Source organism: Varanus komodoensis, unplaced genomic scaffold, assembly GCF_004798865.1.
Source record: "Varanus komodoensis strain SLA01 unplaced genomic scaffold, ASM479886v1 scaffold42, whole genome shotgun sequence".
Classification (NCBI taxonomy): Eukaryota; Metazoa; Chordata; class Lepidosauria; order Squamata; family Varanidae; genus Varanus; species Varanus komodoensis.
Window position 1 is genome coordinate 7,515,481 of NW_025335972.1, and position 19,339 is coordinate 7,534,819.

The 19,339-nt window shown below is 44.9% G+C and overlaps 1 protein-coding gene across 3 annotated transcripts in view; it reads left to right on the forward strand.

Moving 5' to 3' along the window:
• LOC123030078 (tetratricopeptide repeat protein 39A-like) overlaps positions 1-17,638 on the forward strand; it is a 43,018-nt gene extending 25,380 nt beyond the window's left edge. For all 3 annotated transcript variants that reach the window (XM_044443671.1, XM_044443674.1, XM_044443673.1), the window contains 13 exons: positions 171-235; positions 1,955-2,054; positions 4,996-5,061; positions 6,201-6,309; positions 7,546-7,613; positions 8,852-8,911; positions 10,041-10,202; positions 11,138-11,229; positions 11,924-12,044; positions 13,339-13,450; positions 14,453-14,567; positions 14,823-14,939; positions 17,200-17,638. In XM_044443671.1, the coding sequence (XP_044299606.1) occupies positions 171-235; positions 1,955-2,054; positions 4,996-5,061; positions 6,201-6,309; positions 7,546-7,613; positions 8,852-8,911; positions 10,041-10,202; positions 11,138-11,229; positions 11,924-12,044; positions 13,339-13,450; positions 14,453-14,567; positions 14,823-14,939; positions 17,200-17,317 (1,305 nt within the window). In that variant the 3' untranslated portion in view covers positions 17,318-17,638. The remainder of the gene's footprint in view (positions 1-170; positions 236-1,954; positions 2,055-4,995; positions 5,062-6,200; positions 6,310-7,545; positions 7,614-8,851; positions 8,912-10,040; positions 10,203-11,137; positions 11,230-11,923; positions 12,045-13,338; positions 13,451-14,452; positions 14,568-14,822; positions 14,940-17,199) is intronic.
• The last annotated feature ends 1,701 nt before the right edge of the window (positions 17,639-19,339 follow it).

The window sequence follows — 19,339 nt, forward strand, 5'->3', positions numbered from 1 at the left end:
AAAACCATGAAATGAGTGGTTGTTGGGGAGGAGGGTAGGGCAGGGAATGGAAGGGATTCTGGGAATCCCTGGAAAGCTAGAATTAGCCCCCAGGCTTATCTACATTAAACCAGGCTACTGGGTTGCTTGCTGCCCTTTAAGACTTTTTAAAGCCTGCTTTCTTCATATAGGATGAAAAAATGGTGAATTTCATAAAAGGAGGGATCAAGGTGCGTAGCAGCTACCTCATCTACAGGTAAGTTGTTCTGGCAGCTGGCAGGACTGGAAAAACAGCAGGATTTAAATCAAGTAGCACAAGGTAGCAATGGGAGGTAACACCAGGTGAAGGCATGAGAGAAATCAGAGGCTCATCATGTGAGGTTCTGCAATGGGAAAGTCTCTGAGCCAATGATGTGCAGGCAGATAAATCCAGATTATGCAGAGACCCTGGGTATGCACAAATTCAGTATGCAAAGTAGGTGAGCATAGTATTTAAAATATATCCTACTTCAAAATTCATCAAATGTGGAATATTAAACTGTCAGAATTGTTTTGGTTTAGGCCTTCCCCTGACTTGCTAGTTTTCCATGTGCTGGGAGGTTGAGTTAGTGGGCATGCACACATGCACATGTTTGTGTACTAACCCACTTAATGCACACAGACATGCTCCTTCACTCCCGTGTGAAAGGGCATAGCCCCCAGAACACTGTATGAAATCATTTATCTTTTCTGTTGTCTTTGGGTTCTTAAGGATCAAAGCAGTGGGTGAGAAGAGAGGCTGAGATGTAGTCCTTCCTGTAGTGCTTGAAATGGGGAGTCCCACAAAGTGTCAGGAAAATACTTTGGAGTTTTTGGAGGCTGCAAATGTCTTTCCTCCATGAAGTGCTGATGAAAGATAGTGTGTAGCTAAGAAGAAAGTGAAGACCTGTCCACTGGTTCTCATTGCCAGATTAGCACTAACTGTCTGATTTTCTTTATTACCCCCTTTCTTCCAAGGAGTACAAGGTAAAACTCATAAACTTCCCCCACCCCTCTTTTGCTTTCAGAACTAGGCTGTGTGGAAGGTTAGGCTGGGACCACCCATGCCTTGTTCCACTTGTCCTCTCTGGGTTCAGATGAGGAAAGAGTAGGCATGGTCAGCCTCAAGAAGAGAAGACTGAGGGGTGATATGATAGCACTCTACAAGTGCCTGAAAGGCTGTCACAGAGGAAGGATAGGCTCTCTTCTCACTCATTCCAGAGTCCAGGACATGGAATAATGGACTTAAGTTAAAAGAAACCAGATTTAGACTAGACCCCAGGAAGAATTTCCTCACTGTCAGAGCAGTTCAACAGTAGAACCTTTTACCTGGGGAAGTTCTGGGCTCTCCTTGGCTGGAGGCATTCAGAAAGCATCTGGGCAGTCATCTGAATGGGATGGTATAACTTAGTGTCCTGCAATAGCAGGGGGTTGGGTCCGTTGGCCTTCCGGCACCTTCCATCTCTCTTCTTCTGTGATTCCATGTCTGGCAACCTGTGCTCCACAAGGCTAGTTTGGAGCATGTGATTGACACATGCCGCAGGAAAAATAAGCCACCAGAGCTTCATTTCCCTCAGTGATTGCGCAAACCCACCCTGTGAATCCACATCTCCTTGTCATTCCTATGGGTGTGGGCCACAGACCATATTTCCCCACTTCCTGCTAGGAACTTTAAAGCAGTGGGAAGCAATTATGATTCATGAGAGTCTCAGAGAAGATAGGATAGCCATGTTGGCAGGGATCTAGAACAAGAATTCACTTCAGACTGCCTGAACTTGCCCACCACTACATAATGGTAACAAATGTTTGAAATGTGTCGCTTGAGGCCACGGTGAGAGTTGTCCAGACACTAGTGGGTGGAAGCCATGTGAGCTAGGACCTGCCACCCCTTGTTTCTGTGGATTAGTTCCTGGAGGGGAGGGTGCAGTGGGACTACCTAACCCTCTTATATTTTTAGAGAGCTCAACAGTTTCATTCAACCCAGTCAGTTGCCAGGAAACTCTACTCGTGTCCATCTTGAAGGGGGAATTGCACTGGGCATTGGTGCCTTCAATCTGGTGAGTGTGCTTCCACAGCATCTTAGAAGCACGGGGACACAAACTGAGTTAGCAAACAGGAATCCTGGGGCTTTCTGCAGTTGTTTTTTACTCCCCCTGCCATCACATTGGACTGTTTTTGTGCTGGGATGCAAGGTCAGTGGGCAGCCCTTTCAGAATCAGGTTTCTTGGAGGAGAGAGAGTGAAGCCCTATGACATCCTTGCTAAATTTTGCAACAGAGAAGGACTGAAGGCAGGAAGCACAGTCATTGCTGGGAGTGCCAAGCTGCTGCAGGCCACAGTTGCTTATAAGCCTTGGATTCCAGCATGCTTGGAGTGTCCCAGGTCCCTTCTCTCTGGCCTCTGTTTCCTGCATTCCAAACCATATCCCTAGCAGGTCCACACCTGCAGTATCTGAGGCAGCGGAGCTGGCAAGCAGGAAAGGGCAATGGTCAAGGGACTGAAGCAACCCCCCTGCAAGGGAAGCTTGCTTTTGTTGGGGCTGCTTAATTTGAAAGAAGGCTAGTGAGGGTGAACATGGAGGAGGTGCAGGAGAACCACTTTGTTGCACACTGCAAAACTGAACAATGTGATGGCCAGCAACTTGGATGGCTTTAAAAAAGGATAAGACACACTCATGGAGGAGAAGGCTCCCAATTTTTAGACATGTTTCCAGATTTTAGGGGAGTTTTAACCTATGAAGAATGTTTTGCAATTTTGTATTAAATTTACCTCAAATTTTTACAAGCAACGGGAAGCTTTTCTAACATGACGTTTTGGCATTTCTACACACTAGTAACTGGATGCAAAAAAAATAAAATAGAATTAATATCAAAACCAGTTTCATGATAACAGTTTTATTTTAAGGGTTATGCTGTATATATGTTACAGATTGTGGCTTCCGTGGTTATTTATTATTCTAATGTTTACACAAGGTTAGGGTTCTTGGGAGTCATTAAATGTGTTAACAGTGCTTTATAACAGAATTTTAATTGCAGCCCCAAGGAGGGAAATCTCTTCCTGAAACTTGTTTGGCACCTCAGAATGCCTCCTGTTCTATTTGGGGACAGAGACGTGCCTTTCCCTCTTGCTGTTCCCCATCAACAACCGCTAGTCATGAGCAGAGCCACATCCAGCTTTCACGAAGAGCAGGAGCAGCCCTTGGAGCCTCAGTCGCTCGCCAACAACCAACCAACGCTATTGCACATGTTGATTTGAACAAGCCAGTCAGTTGTTTGACTGCAGGCTTCTAGTTTGCTTAGTTGTACCAGCTACTACCTTTCCCTGAAATTCACAAGATTTGGGGATTTTAGAGGATTTCACAGTAAATTCTTCAGCCAAGCTCCAGCGTGCCTCTTGACTACATTATCCAAAACATTCTGTGTACATATGTGAACGTGTGCACATATGGCAACTAAAAGTGGTACAGAGGGCCCATCGGCTCAGAAATGTGGCTTATCAGGATGTGTCCACACTAGCAAATGTTTAATTGTCCTTTTTATCTGAGGATTCAATTTAATTTTATTCGTTTAAAATATTTTTTGGCTGTCTTTCTGGGCAGAAGACTTCTCAAGGTGGCTTACACCAATAAAACCCCCCAAACCAGTGCAAGAACAATAAAAACACACCACCACCACCAGGGTGGATCATCTGACAGGTTAGGGGGCTCTAAACTATCCTAGATGGGGCTGCACTCCCCTTAAAGTACAGGGTCTGTAGCTTGGGGTTGCTCTTGGACCCAGCACTATCCCTCAGGTAGACTTGGGGGCCAGGGGATCCTTCCTTCAGCTTCAGGCCTATCTGGACAGACAGAACCTGGCAACAGTCATCCCTGCCCTGGCTATAACTGAACTATTGTAATGCTCTCTATGTGGGGCTGCCTTTGAAGACAGTCCAGAAACTTCAACTGGTTCAAAATAGAGCTGCACAGGTGTTGACAAAAGCTAGCCTGCATGACCATGTTACACCAATCTTGTGCCACCTACATTGGTTGCCAGTTGAGTTCTGGGCCCAATTAAAACGCTTGTTTTGACATGCAAAGCTCTAAATGGCTTGGGACCAGAAATACAGGTGCCACTCTTGAATGGACATATGGGTTTTGAAGAGGCAGAGGAACTAGAAATCAAATTGCCAACATATGCTGGATCATGGAGAAAGCTAGAGAGTTCCAGAAAAACATCTGCTTCGGCATCATTGACTATGCTAAAGCTTTTGACTGTGTGGATCACAACAATTGTGGCAAGTTCTTAAAGAGAATGATGGTAATACCAGACCATCTTATTTGTCTCTTGAGAAACCTGTATGCTGGTCAAGAAGCAACAGTGAGAACTGAACACGGAACCACTGATTGGTTCAAAATTGAGAAAGGAGTATGGCAAGGCTGTATACTGTCGCCCTGCCTATTTAATGTATATGCAGAGCACATCATGAGAAAGGCAGGGCTAGAGGAATCACAAATTGAAATTAAGATTGCTGGGAGAAATATAAACAACCTCAGATATGTGGATGATACCACTCTAATGGCAGAAAGTGAAGAGGAACTAAAGAGCCTCTTGATGCAGGTAAAAGGGGAGAGTGCAAAAGTTGGCTTGAAACTCAACATTAAGAAAACTAAGATCATGGCATCCAGTCCTATCACTTCCTGACAAATGGATGGGGAAGAAATGGAGGTAGTGACAGATTTTATTTTCCTGGGCTCCAAGAGCATGGCAGATATGGACTGCAGCCAAGAAATTAAAAGGCGCTTGCTCTTTGGGAGAAAAGCTGTGGCAAATCTAGACAGCATACCAAAAAGCAAAGACATCACCCTGCTGAAAAAAGTGCGTATAGTGAAGGCTATGGTTTTCCCAGTTGCAATGTTATGTCTGTGAAAGCTGGACCACGATTTGTTCGTGAACTAAGGCGTTTGTGAGCCAAGGTACCACTGTAATAATTCATTCATGTTGATGTCCTTCTTCTACAGACACTCTCCCTCTTTCCAGCCCGGATCCTGAAACTTCTGGAATTTGCAGGGTTTTCAGGGGACAAGGTACAGTTGCAACCCTGAGAGCGGTGCATGTGGCTTGGGGAGGCTTCACTGGCATAGGATTGTTCCCTAAAGGACTTGGAAGAGGCTGGCTGAGCACTGTTTTCTCCCAGCACGTTGTAGTATGAGCCCTTTCCAGCAGATGTGAGGTTGCTTCAGCCCTAGCTCCATTGTCTTTCTGCCCCAAGGGAGGTTTGTCCATGTTTCTGAGAGATCATTACCTCTCAGCAGTGCTTCTGGCTGTGCTTGCTCCATATCTTTGATCAAAAGCAGGGGTCCTCAAACTTTTTAAACAGGGGCCAGTTCACTGTCCCTCAGACTGTTGGGGGGTCAGACTCTAGTTTGAAAAAAATATGAATGAATTCCTATGCACACTAAAAATAATTATAATTAAAATTAAAATAAATTTAAAAATTATTAAAATTTAAATAAATTTAAAAATAATTAAATTAAAATAAAACTAAAATAATTAAAATTAAAATAAACTAAAATAATTAAAATTAAAAAAAATAATTAAAAAATGTTTGCTCTGCTCGCTTGGGCTGCAGCAGAAGCCCAAGGTGAGGTGGGGAAGAACATGTCCATATTCAAGGGACATAGCTACAATGTCCGCGATCATGCTGGGGGAGCTGGGGCAAGATGGGTGCGATCATGCTTGGGAGGGGAAGATGGACGTGATCGCGCTCATGCAGGGAAGAAGACGGGCGTGATCGTGCTTGTGCAGGGAAGGTGGGCACAATCACGGCCATCTCCCCCCCACCCCCAGCATGACCGTGATCGTGCCCATCTTCCCTGCATGAGTGCGACCATGACCGTGGCCATGTCCCCACTTCGTATGCCTGTGCTGGCTCAGAGCTTTTGGACTTGCTCAGAGATTGTTTCCTCCGAGCGAGTCCAAAAGCTCTGAGGCGGACCAGATAAAGGAGCATGGTGGTCCATATCTGGCCCATGGGCCGTAGTTTGAGGACCCATGATCTAACGCATACACAGCCTTTTCACTAGACAGCAGCCACTGGATCTATATGGGCCCAGATAATGCATTCTTTCTTCCAATCTTTGCTGAATACATTTGCCAAGTGATGTTTTGCACAACCCCCACTCCCAGCGTGTTTGAATATTTTTATTTTTTCCTGCCCTACCAGGATTATGGCCTGCGACAGCTGCATCAGGGAGCCACCACCCCCAACCTGCGGGCGTTGCTTTGCACGATGCTGCTGCTGTGCTACTACACCTTCCTTACCTTCATCTTAGGTAATGCTGTGCCTTCCCAGCAGGCTAAGGAACAACAAGAAACAGGCTGGTAGCAGATCTGTGGCCCTTCTCCCCAGCTGATGCCATTTCTCCTCTGCTTTGCTTAGGATCACAGTTGCTCTCCAATGCGTGGCATACGGCTTCGCCTCTTGTGACTGGCTTGCGCTAGTTCATTTGGATATGTGCAAAGTGTTTTAGATACAGAGCTGGGCTTTTGTGGAACAGGGAGAGTGTATTGCGGGGGCGGAGAGGAAGGAGGGTGTGCAAGTCTCATCTTTCTGCTTATGGCACAACTGGAAAAAGGGGACAGGAGGGTTGGTTCATGCAGCAGCTAAGTGTGAACTAGGAAGTCTGTGGTCAAATGTCCTTCCAGCTGTGAATGTATTGGGTGGTCTTAAAGAAGAAGCTTACTGGCCTACTTAATGTGATGGTGTTAAGGAGCACTGAGATCATTTATAGAAAATGAGAGCCAGTGTGGTGTCATGTTTAAGAGTGCAGGACTCAGGAGATCTGGGTTCTAGTCCCCACCTGTCCATGGAGCTCACTGGGTGACTTTGGGTGTGTCACAGATACTCAGGCCAACCTACTTCAGAGCATTGTTACAGTGAGGATGAGATTAAGAGTGGGAGAAGCCTCTTGGAGTTCCTTGGAAGGAAACAGATGGGATGTACATATAACAAAATATTGTGAGCACTTGAGATGTGGTATGTAAATGTGTGTGACTGATTAATCAGTCAGTAAAAAGGAAGGAAACCTTTCCACAGCTGGGGCTCAAGAGAATTTCAGTGCCAGCCAGGTGGCAATCTCTATTCTAACCACAAAGGATGAATTGCATCAATTGAGGCAGGGACCCAGGAAGAAATGGGAAGGACACAGGAAATGGGACTCAGGCATTTCCCTTTTCTGAGCTATTAATCCTAGTCAACACCCTGGGAGTGTACAGCAGAAACCATCCAGAGTGGTTTCATGACCTGACTTAGGGTTAAGGTAGACCTGACAGCTCCTGTGACCCAAAAGGCAATATTTTTGTAGATGAGCATGTGGTCCATAGGGTGCTTCCAGCATCACCCAGGATATGGCAAGGGATCCTGAAGCAAGGATCGCTTGGTGTAACCCTTTGGAACAGCAAAATACTATGACCTTGCTCTGGCAATATCTACTGATATTCTAGGGCTTCAACCGAGATCACCCCATGGAAGGGAGCTCAGTCCTTCCCTTTTTCTGTGTTCTGCCCAGGGATTGGTGAAGACGATTTTACAGAGGCTGAGTCCCTGCTGAGTCCATACCTCGCCCGCTACCCTCAGGTAAGAGTCTGCACTGGCTGGACCATGGGATGCTGCAGGCTCCCTTGGTCCCTTATCTGGCATGTGTGCTGTAGGGCTGTCTTGGGGGGCCTAGAAGTGGGCCTTATGCTGGAAGGAAGGTTGAATTAAGATGTTGCTTCTCTGTCTAGAGGCTGCAGCAGGGTGCCTGGATTAAAGTGGGGGTGGATGGGATGCAATCTTTGTATCTTTGGGGCCTCCTTATCTTTTGGACCTTAGCTACTATGCTTAGAAAGTTAAGGGGGGAACTGTATGTATTGTTAAGCACTACCTTTTCTCATCTCTGATAAAAGACAACATACCCTCTAGTTTGGAATGTTTGCTATATTAAGATTGCTTCCTCTCTCTCTCTTTCTTTCCTCTCTGTGCCCCATGCTTTTTCAAGGCTTAGGCTGAATCTGCATACTCAGTGGAATGGAGTGGTAGAATGGACTGTACCATTTCGGACCGCAGGTGGGGGATCATATATTTTTTAAAAATTTGCCCCTTTGTAAACACCTTCTTGTAAGCAGACATCTAGCACACCATGGAGAGATGAATGGGCTAGATATAACCGTTATTCCTGATGTGCTGGTTTTCTTCTTGAAAGGAGGGGGTTTTTTTCATTTGGGGAAGCATTCAGAAAATGGCCACCTGCAGTCTTAAGTGGCCACTTCTCACTTCAAGACTCAACCACCTCATTCTGCTAGGTGTGTAGACCCAGTCCCACTGGGAATGGGGATCTCTTAGAAACCTCTTCCCTTCCCAGAGGGTTCAGTAGAAATCCCAGTACCTGGCCCTTTGCCCATGTCTGATTTTGCATGAAGCAGATCCTGTACACTGGATATGGGATCTGCTTTAGAGCTGGGTAAACTCTCATTCCTCTGCCTTCTGCCCGCTGTATTGGGTACCCAGCTTTCAAAATCTGAAGTATGGGGGACTCAGGGCTGGGGCATCAGGAATGGTGTAGAAAATACCTGTCAGGTGGTGCTTCTATCCAATGGGGCCTCAGGTGACCTAAGCCAGCCTTCCTGAAGCCTTCACAGGCTGAAAATTACTTTGGGTATTTGTTTACTGTGTGTTTTTGGAGATCCCCTGCATGCGTGCACATGGTCTGGGGAAGTGGAAAGTGGATAAATGTGGCCATATGTGGTATGTGTGAAGTGCTCATAGCTGAAGGCTCTGGGTACCTGGTCTCTTGCAGTTGCTCCTCCTGAGCCTCTTTTCTCTCCATTTTGCAGAGTGTCATTTTCTTGTTCTTTGCCGGGAGGATAGAGGAGATCAAAGGGAACATCAATGAGGTGAGATGCCTTGTCTAAGCAGGAAGTGAGCTCATCTAGCATATCTTTGAGGCTGTAGCTGAAGCAGTCTTACACTCTTTAACCCAGCCTTCGCTTTCCTTTCCACTACATGAGAAGGTTCCTTAATGTGCTTCTGTCCTGATGTGCTGGGCAACAACTCCCATAATGTCAAGTCAGTACGGCCGTTGCTGATTAGGGGTAATGGAACTTGTTGTTCAGTACATTTGGAGGATGCCAAGTTGGAGGATGCCAAGGTGCCCCACAGATTTGTGCTCTTGTTGGGTTGTTGGCAGAGCATACCATGGGCTTGAGTTCCTCAATCCAAACACCCTCTTCTTGTCAGAAATCGGGTCAGACCCTTTCTTGAGAATTAGATCCAGAGCAGGTACCTTTCCACACCTGCATAGGAATTTGTGCTGAGCTTGCATATGAATAACCAAGCTGTTTACGGAATAACGTGGCACTGGAGAGATGACTGCAAATTTGCGGTGTTGCCCACTAAGAACTCCCAAAGTGTTAGTCAAGCTTTTCTGCTCTTTCTCATCCCAATTCTCTTCTTTGCCCCTCTGGTCATTCCTCTTTTGACACATCACAGACTCAGATTTTTGCTGAGGTGGAAGATGAAACAGGGATTCCATCACACATTCAGAAAACCCTCATACCAAGTTCACAACAGAGCCTTCAGTTGTATGGCTCACACATGGTCCTCTCAACAATTAAACAGAAATGCATTTCATTGGTATTTGCCTGTTTTCTTTTTGGGAAACATTGCCCATATTCTGCCATCAGAATTAAAAATATCTTGATGCATCAGAACCACTGGAAATGTTCAGCAATCTCTCTGGCTTCTGAGATTTCAACAGGCATTTCCTAACCATTTCAAATATATCTTCTCTGTGATAAGTGCTAAAATGTGCTTTTTAAAAAAGAGAAAAGAAGCCAGGATTCTCAGAAAGCTGAATTTTTCCTGCACACACACATCTCTGATTGTACTTCCCCTATGACAAGGCTGAGAATCTTGCTTCCAGACCAGATCAAGTCCCAGGCTGTCCCATGCAGGTCCGTATGAAGTGTTCAACTGTCTCTGCCTGTCACCTCTTCTCCGGCTGATCTCTTCGTCTCTGCTCAGGCCATCAAGCGGTTTGAGGAAGGCTGCTCAGCTCAGCAGGCCTGGAAGCAATTTCACCACATGTGCTACTGGGAGCTGATGTGGTGCTTTGCCTACAAAGGAATGTGGAAGATGGCCTACTTCTATGCAGATCTACTGAGCAAGGAGAACCACTGGTCCAAGGTGGGAAATACTTGAGCAGCATGAGTGGATTTGTGGGATGGTGGCAGTGTAAAAACTTTAATAGCAGAATATCCTTTAAGTTAGGCTTCCATGCTGCAAAATGGAGACCCTGCTCCAAAAGGGGCAACAGAGCATCAAGGCTGCTTGGACCTTTGGACCTGCAACTCCTGAACCTCAGGGTTCTAAGCATCTGCAGCCAGAACAGGAGAACCTTTGTCTCCTTCAGGACCTAGAATTTGAGGCCCACCCTGGAACTGGATCACCCATGTAAAACATTCCCCAGGAGCATTTTCAGAGGACACAAGAGGGCCAGTCCCAAATGTTTTGCAAGTATCCTGTGGGACTGGAGTTTCATTCCAGTACCCTCGGCCACATGACAAGGGGTCTGGGATGATTTGCTACTTGCCAGGATGGTCCTCCAATGTGTGCTCTGCTTTACAGGGTTTTTCCTTTCCCTTGGTGTTTCCTGTTTGCTGATACATCATTGCAACAGGGAAATTTCATTACCCAGGGCCTACTCAGATTTGGCCTGCAAGGGTCAACACTGCCAATAGACCATATATGTTCCCAATCCTCTTCTCCCCACCCTATGGGGTAAATCTGTGGATCATGTGCAGAGGGCTCTTCCTCATTCATCTTGGAAGCCAGACTCCATCCATCTGGAATGGAAGTGATTTCAGGGCCTTCTGGAGCTGTGGGATCTCTTTGGTTTTGCATTTACTGCATGGCCCTCTGACTCTCCTCAGACTCTTAGTCAGGGAATCCTGGTGAGTTAGGTCTACAGCTGATGTACTTTCCTATCTGTGCTCTCCCAGCCCTGTCAGAAGAGTTCCAGAGCTGGTATGGGCTCCAAAAGAAATCAGCCACTGTTGCCCTTTGGTTTCAGCCCTCCCTCGCTTTCTGCCCTTGCAGCTGTCCCTTCTGCTTCCCTGCAGGCAATGTATGTCTACATGAAAGCTGCCTTCCTTAGCATGCTGCCCCCAGAGGAGCCACGGCCTTTTGGGGAGGAAGAGGTCGAGCTCTTTAGGTAAGGTGCCCGCTTGCTTCTGCAACTTGGGGAAAGTTTAACAAAAGGCTGTAGCCAGAGGGAGGGCACAACCGGCTAAGGCAGGGGAGAGCAATATGATGCCCACCAATGTACATTCACTTTTTTTGGTGTCTCCAACTTTTAAGACATTTTATTAGCAGGAGTTGGGATTGCTGTGTGAGAGATTTCTTTGTGCCAAGGACTGTAGGCTCAATGGAACTGCTTAGCATGTTGGGGCTCAAACCTCACCTCGGCCTTGCACTCAGTCTTCTAGGCAACTTAGTTGTTCTTTTCATGTCTTCCAGTGAAGCCACTTTGCCAGAGACAATGTCTTAAATTGCCACATGTACCCACGTCCACAAAGACTGTGTATCCCTGGGCTAAGGTGTCCTTTTTTGTTTTGGTTGTAAGGCGTCTGAAATAGTCTTGGACCTGTTGCTGCCAGTTTTGCAAATGTTTGTCACATTGCTATGCAACCCATATCATGGCAAAATAACTCTTTAATGTGTGCTGCTGGAGGACTGAAGTGTCTGGAGTGGTTTTAAGTTATAACCTGGTGCTTTGTGCTGCCACTAGTAAGCTCCTGTGGGTGAGCCTAACCAAGGAGTTATGGCAAGCTGGACTAAGTTCTGGGAACACAGAGTTTCTCCATCTTCAAGTTGCTGCAGTGGCAATCTCCCCCTTTGCCTTGCAGGCAGGTTTCTTCTTTCAAGCAGAAGATTGCTGGAAAATCTCCACCTACAGAGAAATTTGCCATCCGCAAAGCGAGGCGCTACAAAGCCAGTGAGCATGTGCCCTTGCCTGTGCCAGCCCTGGTAAGGATGGAAACCCATGGCCACCATGCCCCATGGGATATGGGGTGTGTGAAGCATCATGGTCTCCAGTGAAGAGTAACTCTTTTCATAACTAGAACCAGTGTGACGTAATGGTGAGAGTGTTGGACTGGGGACTAGGAAGCTCTGGATCCTAGTCCCCACTCAGTTGCCATGAAGTTCACTGGGTGACTTTGGCCCAGTCACTCCCCCTCAGCCCAGCTTACCCCACAGAGTTGTTGTCAAGTAAACACAATAAGTTGCCTTGGGCCCCTCACAAGAGGAAAAAAGGTGGAGTATAAATACAGTGTAACAAGAACAACTACTACTACTACTAATATGCAACATTGCCATGTTTAGATCTCATCAGTTCATGGAACAAGTATATTTGCACACATACACACATAAATGAGAAATGTCCACATACTCTCATTTGTGTACACTTAGTTGCATGCTAGAGATTCAAGTTGCATGTACAAGTCTTAGAATCCAGGAAGCTTGTGTCCTTCCCCTGGGCTGGCACAAAATAGAGTGAAATGAAAGGAGGTGTTGTGGCCTATGTTTTGCCATCCCGAACAGATGGGTTTGCCAGGAAAGCATGTCCCAACTGCCAAAGTGAGCAGCGTCAGCTGGCAAGCCTTGTCTGACACCTGGAAAGGTAACAGTGCTGGATCTTTTTATTGCTGAGTCGAGTTTTTTTTTAGCAAGGCAGAAAGCTGCTCATGGTCAAATTTTAACCAGGAACAGAGAGCTACAAATGGAAGAGGCCTGCTCCGGCTCACCAGATGGATGCTTCCCATCTTTGTCATGGGGCTTATACAAGGAGTACTTCTAAGTGCACACACTTTACTTTTGCATGGGACAATTGCAGCTAGCTTCCATGTGATCTAGAATTCAGGCAAGGCAAAGCATTTCTGCATTAAACGGTGTTTAAGCTAGGCCAGCTTGAATACTAGTGCTGCTACTACTTTTCCTGTCAAAACACTCACAGTTGTCCTCACCCTGCTCTTGTGTTGTCTACTGAAAGCACCTCATTTGGGCAGTAAATAGCAGCTGGGGGAGGGAGAGTTGGTGAAAAACTGTTGTGGAATCCCACTCAGATTGAGGCCCTTTCCGTTAAAACAAATGAGGCTAGCACGAGCACTTTTCTTTAAAGCATACATAAAATACTGTTAAAATTTGGGGAGGACAGGAGCCAGGTCTTCTGGATTTTGCCTGCTGATGTATTGCAGCAAACTGCTGCCCACCAAGCCCAAAATACCGCGGTCACCATAATTCCTTGGCTGTGCTTTTCCAGGAGATGATGTATATGTGGAATGGATTTACAGTTCTGGGCAAGCGACAGGAACTGCTAGAAGGAACTCTAGACACCCTGTTAAGGGCTGAGAAACAACTAGAAGAGGCACCAGGTAACATGCTGTTTTCATGGAAATAACGAAGTGGAGGGTAGGATATAGATATTTAGTCGAAGTATCTCCAGTTAAATGTTTGCATTAAAAGTGCTTCAGGATGGAGGGCTTCTGGCACTACTAGTCAAAAGACATTGTGCATCTCTTCAGTGTTTTCCTTCTTAATGGAGAAGGAATAGCAAGATACAACAAGGGCAGACAATGTCTGACTGTCACTGAGGCAGTGTGGTTGCACAATAAAACCCTAATCTGGAAGCACCATAATATTCCACAAGTGCTACAGTCGGCCCACAACAAAGACGTACAGCAGTGTTGTGATCGATGTGTTCTTCTTGTAAATCAGGGATGATGGGCTGAACTAAAAGTCTAGGAACTATTTTTCATAGCAAAATTATCTCTTGTTTTCAAGTTCTAGGAAGAAATTTTCTTCATATTTTTGCCCTGCCTGAAGCCATAACATTTTAGAAACCTGTCTCCTTAGCATGATCAACAACCACTCAACCAAAATTAGGCTAATTTTGTATTAGGATAGAGTTAGAATTTCACAGATTCTTTGGTCCTCAGAAATAAACTCTGGAGCTTTTTTCACAGTTGGTGAGCTAGCATCAGGCATTTGTTTACTTGCAGCACTATTATGTTGCTCTTCAACCAAAAATGGCTTGCAGAGTAAGTTATAAATATTAATAAGACATTCCTTGCCCTCAGGAATATAGTCAATGTTTGTGTGAGGGTCCCTCCTCTTGCCACTTTTTGGCCAGTTGTTACAAATTGTGGCTGTTCTGCCTTCACAAGTAACATGGATGGCAGAGTGTTCTTGTGGAGAAAGATCTCGGATTCACTTCTTGGCTTTCTGGCTGGAGCAGGGAACCATCTGCTATGTAAGCATTATGGATGGACATCTCTTCAAGTATTTGTTAAAGGGAAACAAGGGTAGGGCAGTAACTGCTTAGGCTGGTCCACCTCTCACTTGATTTTTCCTTCCACCTCCCCCAACACTCTCAGCCAGTGAGTACCAGGTAGATGACCAGTGTCTGGTGCTACTCCTCAAAGGCCTTGTCCTCAAGCACTTGCATAGTTCAACGGAAGCTGAGGCCTGCTTTAGTGCTGTCCAAAACAGGTAAGATTCTCTAGTGCTCCCAAACACTTTGGCAGAGGATATGGGGGTTTGGGAAGTGGTGGGGGGAGGAAGAATTGGGGTTGGAGCAGCAGAAAGGCTTTCCAAACCTCCCCCTAATCTGGTTCAATTTCTGCAATATTTTTTCCACCAAGAACATGGTTTAACCTGGGTGCCATGGTTTGTTACTATATTCCCAACGTGAGGGCCTCCAACCAAAAAGACACTCTTCTCTCTTGCATGCCTATCTGTGTACAGTGAAAAGAAGATCCGCTATGATCACTACTTGGTACCCAACGCAATGTTGGAGTTGAGCCTGCTGTATGTGGCACAAGGGCGGAGTGAAGAGGCTGTGCAGCTACTTCGTAAGGCCAAGTAAGTGAACATTCGGCCTATCCCATAGTATTTCGCTTTGAGGAAAAGCCAGGAAGCTAACATCGTAGTAACGGGACAGTACCTACAGGATATCAGATGCTCCTCGGAAAAATTGTTTCCTAGCCTCATACATGGAGATTTGGGTTCCTCTGAAATAGCGACTTTTCCATGTATCTTCTCAGGGCAGTCTTCCCCAGCTTATCACCCTCTAGATTTGTCAGACTGCAACTTCCGTGACTGCCAGCCATCCTGGGCCACTGATACAACATACCCCTTCCAAAGAAGGTGAAGTAGGCGATTACCAGGAGGGCCTTTTTGGTTGTGGCATCTCAGTTGTGGAATGAACTCTCTAAAGAGATGTGCCTGGCACCTGTATTTTTGTTGTTGTTGTTGTTGCCACCAGATGAAGAGCTTTTTATTCTCCCAGTGTTTTAACAGTTTAATTTTTGAACTTTATTTTTAAATTGCATTTTATTCTGTACCACTGTTGTTTCTATGCTGATCCAATTGCAATCCCTATTGTGGTTTTAAGTTGTTTTTCTCTCATTAACTGCCCAAGTGCTTCAGTTATTGGGTGACATATAAATAAATAAATGTGAGGAGGTTAGGGAACACCGATTAGTGTAACCTTTGCATAGGCTTGGATGGCATCACCCTCCTTTATAGCTGTTGCTCTTCACAAATGGTTTGAATCCAAGGTTGTATTTAATGTTAGACTTATTCAGAGTAAATCCATTGGAATGTATGAAGATTAATATTAAATACAATATTTAGGATGTTCCTGCTGGAGAAAATGGGGTGGGTGGCAATTGTCACCGATTATTTTTCTTTCCTGTAGTCAGGAGAAGCTGCTTTGGAGTCTTGGGAAACTGCCAAGGGAAAAGAGAATTGGCAACAATCAGCTCTTCCACATTCCTTCAGGAAAAACCTCTGCTAGATCTTGAAACTTTCCTCAAATTCAGGATCGAACACTCTGCTCAGGAAAAATTAAAATGGATGCAAAGTTGCTTAATTAGCATTAAGTCAACGAGTATGTCATATTCTGCATCTGATATGGAGATTTGCATAAAATATAGATTTGATTTTTGGCACCAAGTGGTCAGAGAATGGGAGTTAATGGGGACTTGACATGGCACAACAACCCACTGTTGGTTGTTTAGCTCGTGGCAAGGCTGTACCATGTGTGGGGTGAGCCTGGCTGCCATTTCGACTATGCAGGCCTCACTTAGAGGTTGTTGTGTCATATGAATAAAGGTAGATTATGCTGGGATTGCGCAGCCTAACAACCCGAGTGGGGTCACTTACGCAACTTGGTGCCTTCAGGTGCCATGGCTCCTCCAGACTTGTCAATAGAGAAGTAACCAAGGAATGGCTCAGAACCAACAGAATCTGTACCATAGCCATGCAGGCCACAGAACCTCAGTTCATGAGTACTAGGACTTTGTAAGCCTTTCTGCCAGTATGACTCAGTAAGAAGGATTTTGCAAGTATGAGTGCTTGTGGTTTAAACAAAGTTTTGATTGAGATTGCATGCAATTGTGGTTTACCTGTAAGATTATCTGGAAGTTCTGTTTTTGGAAAATGGAAGAAAAATAATTATCACTTTGCAACCTTATAGTTTTTTAAATAAACTTTCAAATAAAGCACATATTTAAATATTGTAAGCCATCCTGAAATTATTGTATAATAGGATGGCATACAAAAACTATATATATATATATATATATATATATATATATATATATATAAAATAAAAAATAAAGGATGGCATACAAAAGCTATATATAAAAAAATAAAATGCCAAACTGGCACAGGCTAGAGAATATAATGACATATATATTGACTGGAAGGTATATGTCACACTTAATGCCATTTAATATCTGGAACTGAATATCAGCTCTTACTCATTTTATTATTTGGAGCCCTTGTAGTAGGGAAACTTGAAAATAATTTCTCAATTATGAAATCCTGACTGAAGAACAGTTTTTGAATGTTGAAATCCATGAAGAGGGGCCTAAAGTAAGGGTGCCAGAGGTAGAGTTTCAGCATTCTGCTCCCTGTAGACCCCCTCAACCCCCCCCTACAGAAGAAGCAAATTTGCTTGACTTCCAACCTCTATGCAAAGCATATGAGCTGACTTTAAAAAAAAACTTTAACTCAAAGTCTGCACCATTTAAAAATGTTGAGTACTGTATGAGTTCAGTATGTTCATACTTCAGATGTCTGAGATATAATAGCAGTTGAATGCCTCTCCCAACAGGAATAACTTCAAGAACTACTCAATGGAGTCACGAACCCTGTTCCGGATCCATGCTGTACTGTCCAAACTCAAGGCCAGCCAGGAAGAAAATGGTGCAGATGGAGCTAGCCCTTCCTAGGGAATAAAGCAATCTCTGCCTTCTGCTTTGAAAGAAGGGGGTGGACTGTTGTCTTAGGAGCACGTGGACCAAAGAGAGAACCTGCCAAAATACAAGGGCTTGGGCTGCTACCTCCCTCCTTGGGTGGGTCCATTGGAGGAGTTTCTGGCCACCCGTCATTCTAGTTGGTTATCTGATGTTTGGCACATGGTGTGCAGGAATAGAAGTGCTTCTACCCATCTAGATTTCTGTTCCTAAGACCAACCTTGGAAATACTGCTTGCTAATCAGTGAAGCTAAAAGGAGCAGTCCATCTGCATAAATCTCCTCTCTCAGAAACATACAGATGAGTCCTCCCTTTTTCCTCCTCCAGTTGCATCATAACTTGAGAATAACCTGATGATACTGTTGCACTTTTTAATTTCTTAGTATGTGTGGGCAAGCCCTTATCCAGTTTCCTTCTCAGCCCCTTCTCTCTAACAACCTCCATCAGCCCTCTGTCACCATTGTGTTTTACTTGAGATTGCAAATAATTTGGCAAAGACCTGTATCTTTGACTGGAAATGGAATTTGTTTTAAGTGATGGAAAAACTACTTTCTGCTGTGGCCTTGATTTTCAAAAGTGCAGGGAGTTTGTTCTCTTTTAAAAGACTGATCTTTCAGTCACCATGTAAGGACATTTCCAAATCCTGGAAAGGAAGAACAAGATGTTTCCATGCATTTGGGGTATGTACAGGTGAACTTAGGATAGATGGTTGAAGTAGGAAACAGCTGATCACATTTGTTCTACGTGCAGTTAAATATTTTAAAAATGAAACCATGTCAAGTAGCAGCTAGATACTGCTTCAGAAGCAGCTGCAGGGCAATTATGAACTGATTTTCTAGTCAGTCTATTCAAAGGCCAGCACTGTGCTGGTATGTCTTCATTCTTGACCATCCTGGCTGAAACAGCTGAAGAAGATACTTGAATTTGTTATCTTTTTTGCTGGGAATGAGTTCTTTAAAATCAATGCGGCATGCAAAGACCATGCATGCATATTTTTATTCATGTTCAGCAACGCTGCTCCTTTGTAAGAAGGCAGATTCTATGCCTGCATTGATAGTTCTGTCTGGCCAGAACTCTTCTTGCCATTATTTTACTCAGGGCTGCTGCCTAAGAGATGTGCTGAAATGCATGTGAAGGATGCTGAATTAGGTTGTTGTGATTCAGTATTGCTCATTTGAAGAGTATCTGCGATGCAAATGACTTGTGTACATAAAGGCAAAGCAGAGAAGCAGAAAAGGGACAAAGTTTCATGTTTCCTTGCCTATGGCACCACACTCACCTGCAGTCTGACCCCAAAAGTACATGTTAACGCTGACCCTTGGAAAACTGTTGCTGTGGAGGAGAGCAATGGCATGGTAAAAGCATTCTCTCTCTGCTGATTTTCCTTCCTTCTCCCATGCTTCAAATTCTCTTGCAATGGCATTAACTAATCCACAGCATGGATGAGGTAGAAACTCCTAAATACAATGTCAGGTTTTGCCAGCTTAGGTGTTCTTTGCCTTGGGTTCCGTACAATATCTGCTAAATAATCCTACTAGAACACTTGCAATTGCTAAACATGTGTGTACATGTATATTTTTACTCATCCTCTTTGGGCAGCCTCTTCCTGACAAGCATATTTTCGACTTCATTTCTCATTTGTTAAATGCATACTGCAGCAAATCCCCACATCTTGCACGCTATTATGTGTTAACAGTGGGAGATGAACATTAGTGGTAGATGCACTAGAGCATGGGTCCTCAAACTACAGCCTGTGGGCCAGATTCGGCCCACCATGCCCATTTATCTGGCCTGCCATAGTGGTTTTGGACTTGCCACGTGCACGCAGCAACTTGCTCATGTGGAGATCATTTTGGACTTGCTCGGAGAAAAGGATCTCCATGTGAGCAAGCCACTGCCTCACAGTGCGCATGCCTGGTGGCGGCTTGCTCACACAGAGATCATTTTGGGCTCACTCGGAGAAAACGATCTCCACGCACCCCGCACCGGCCTGCACCC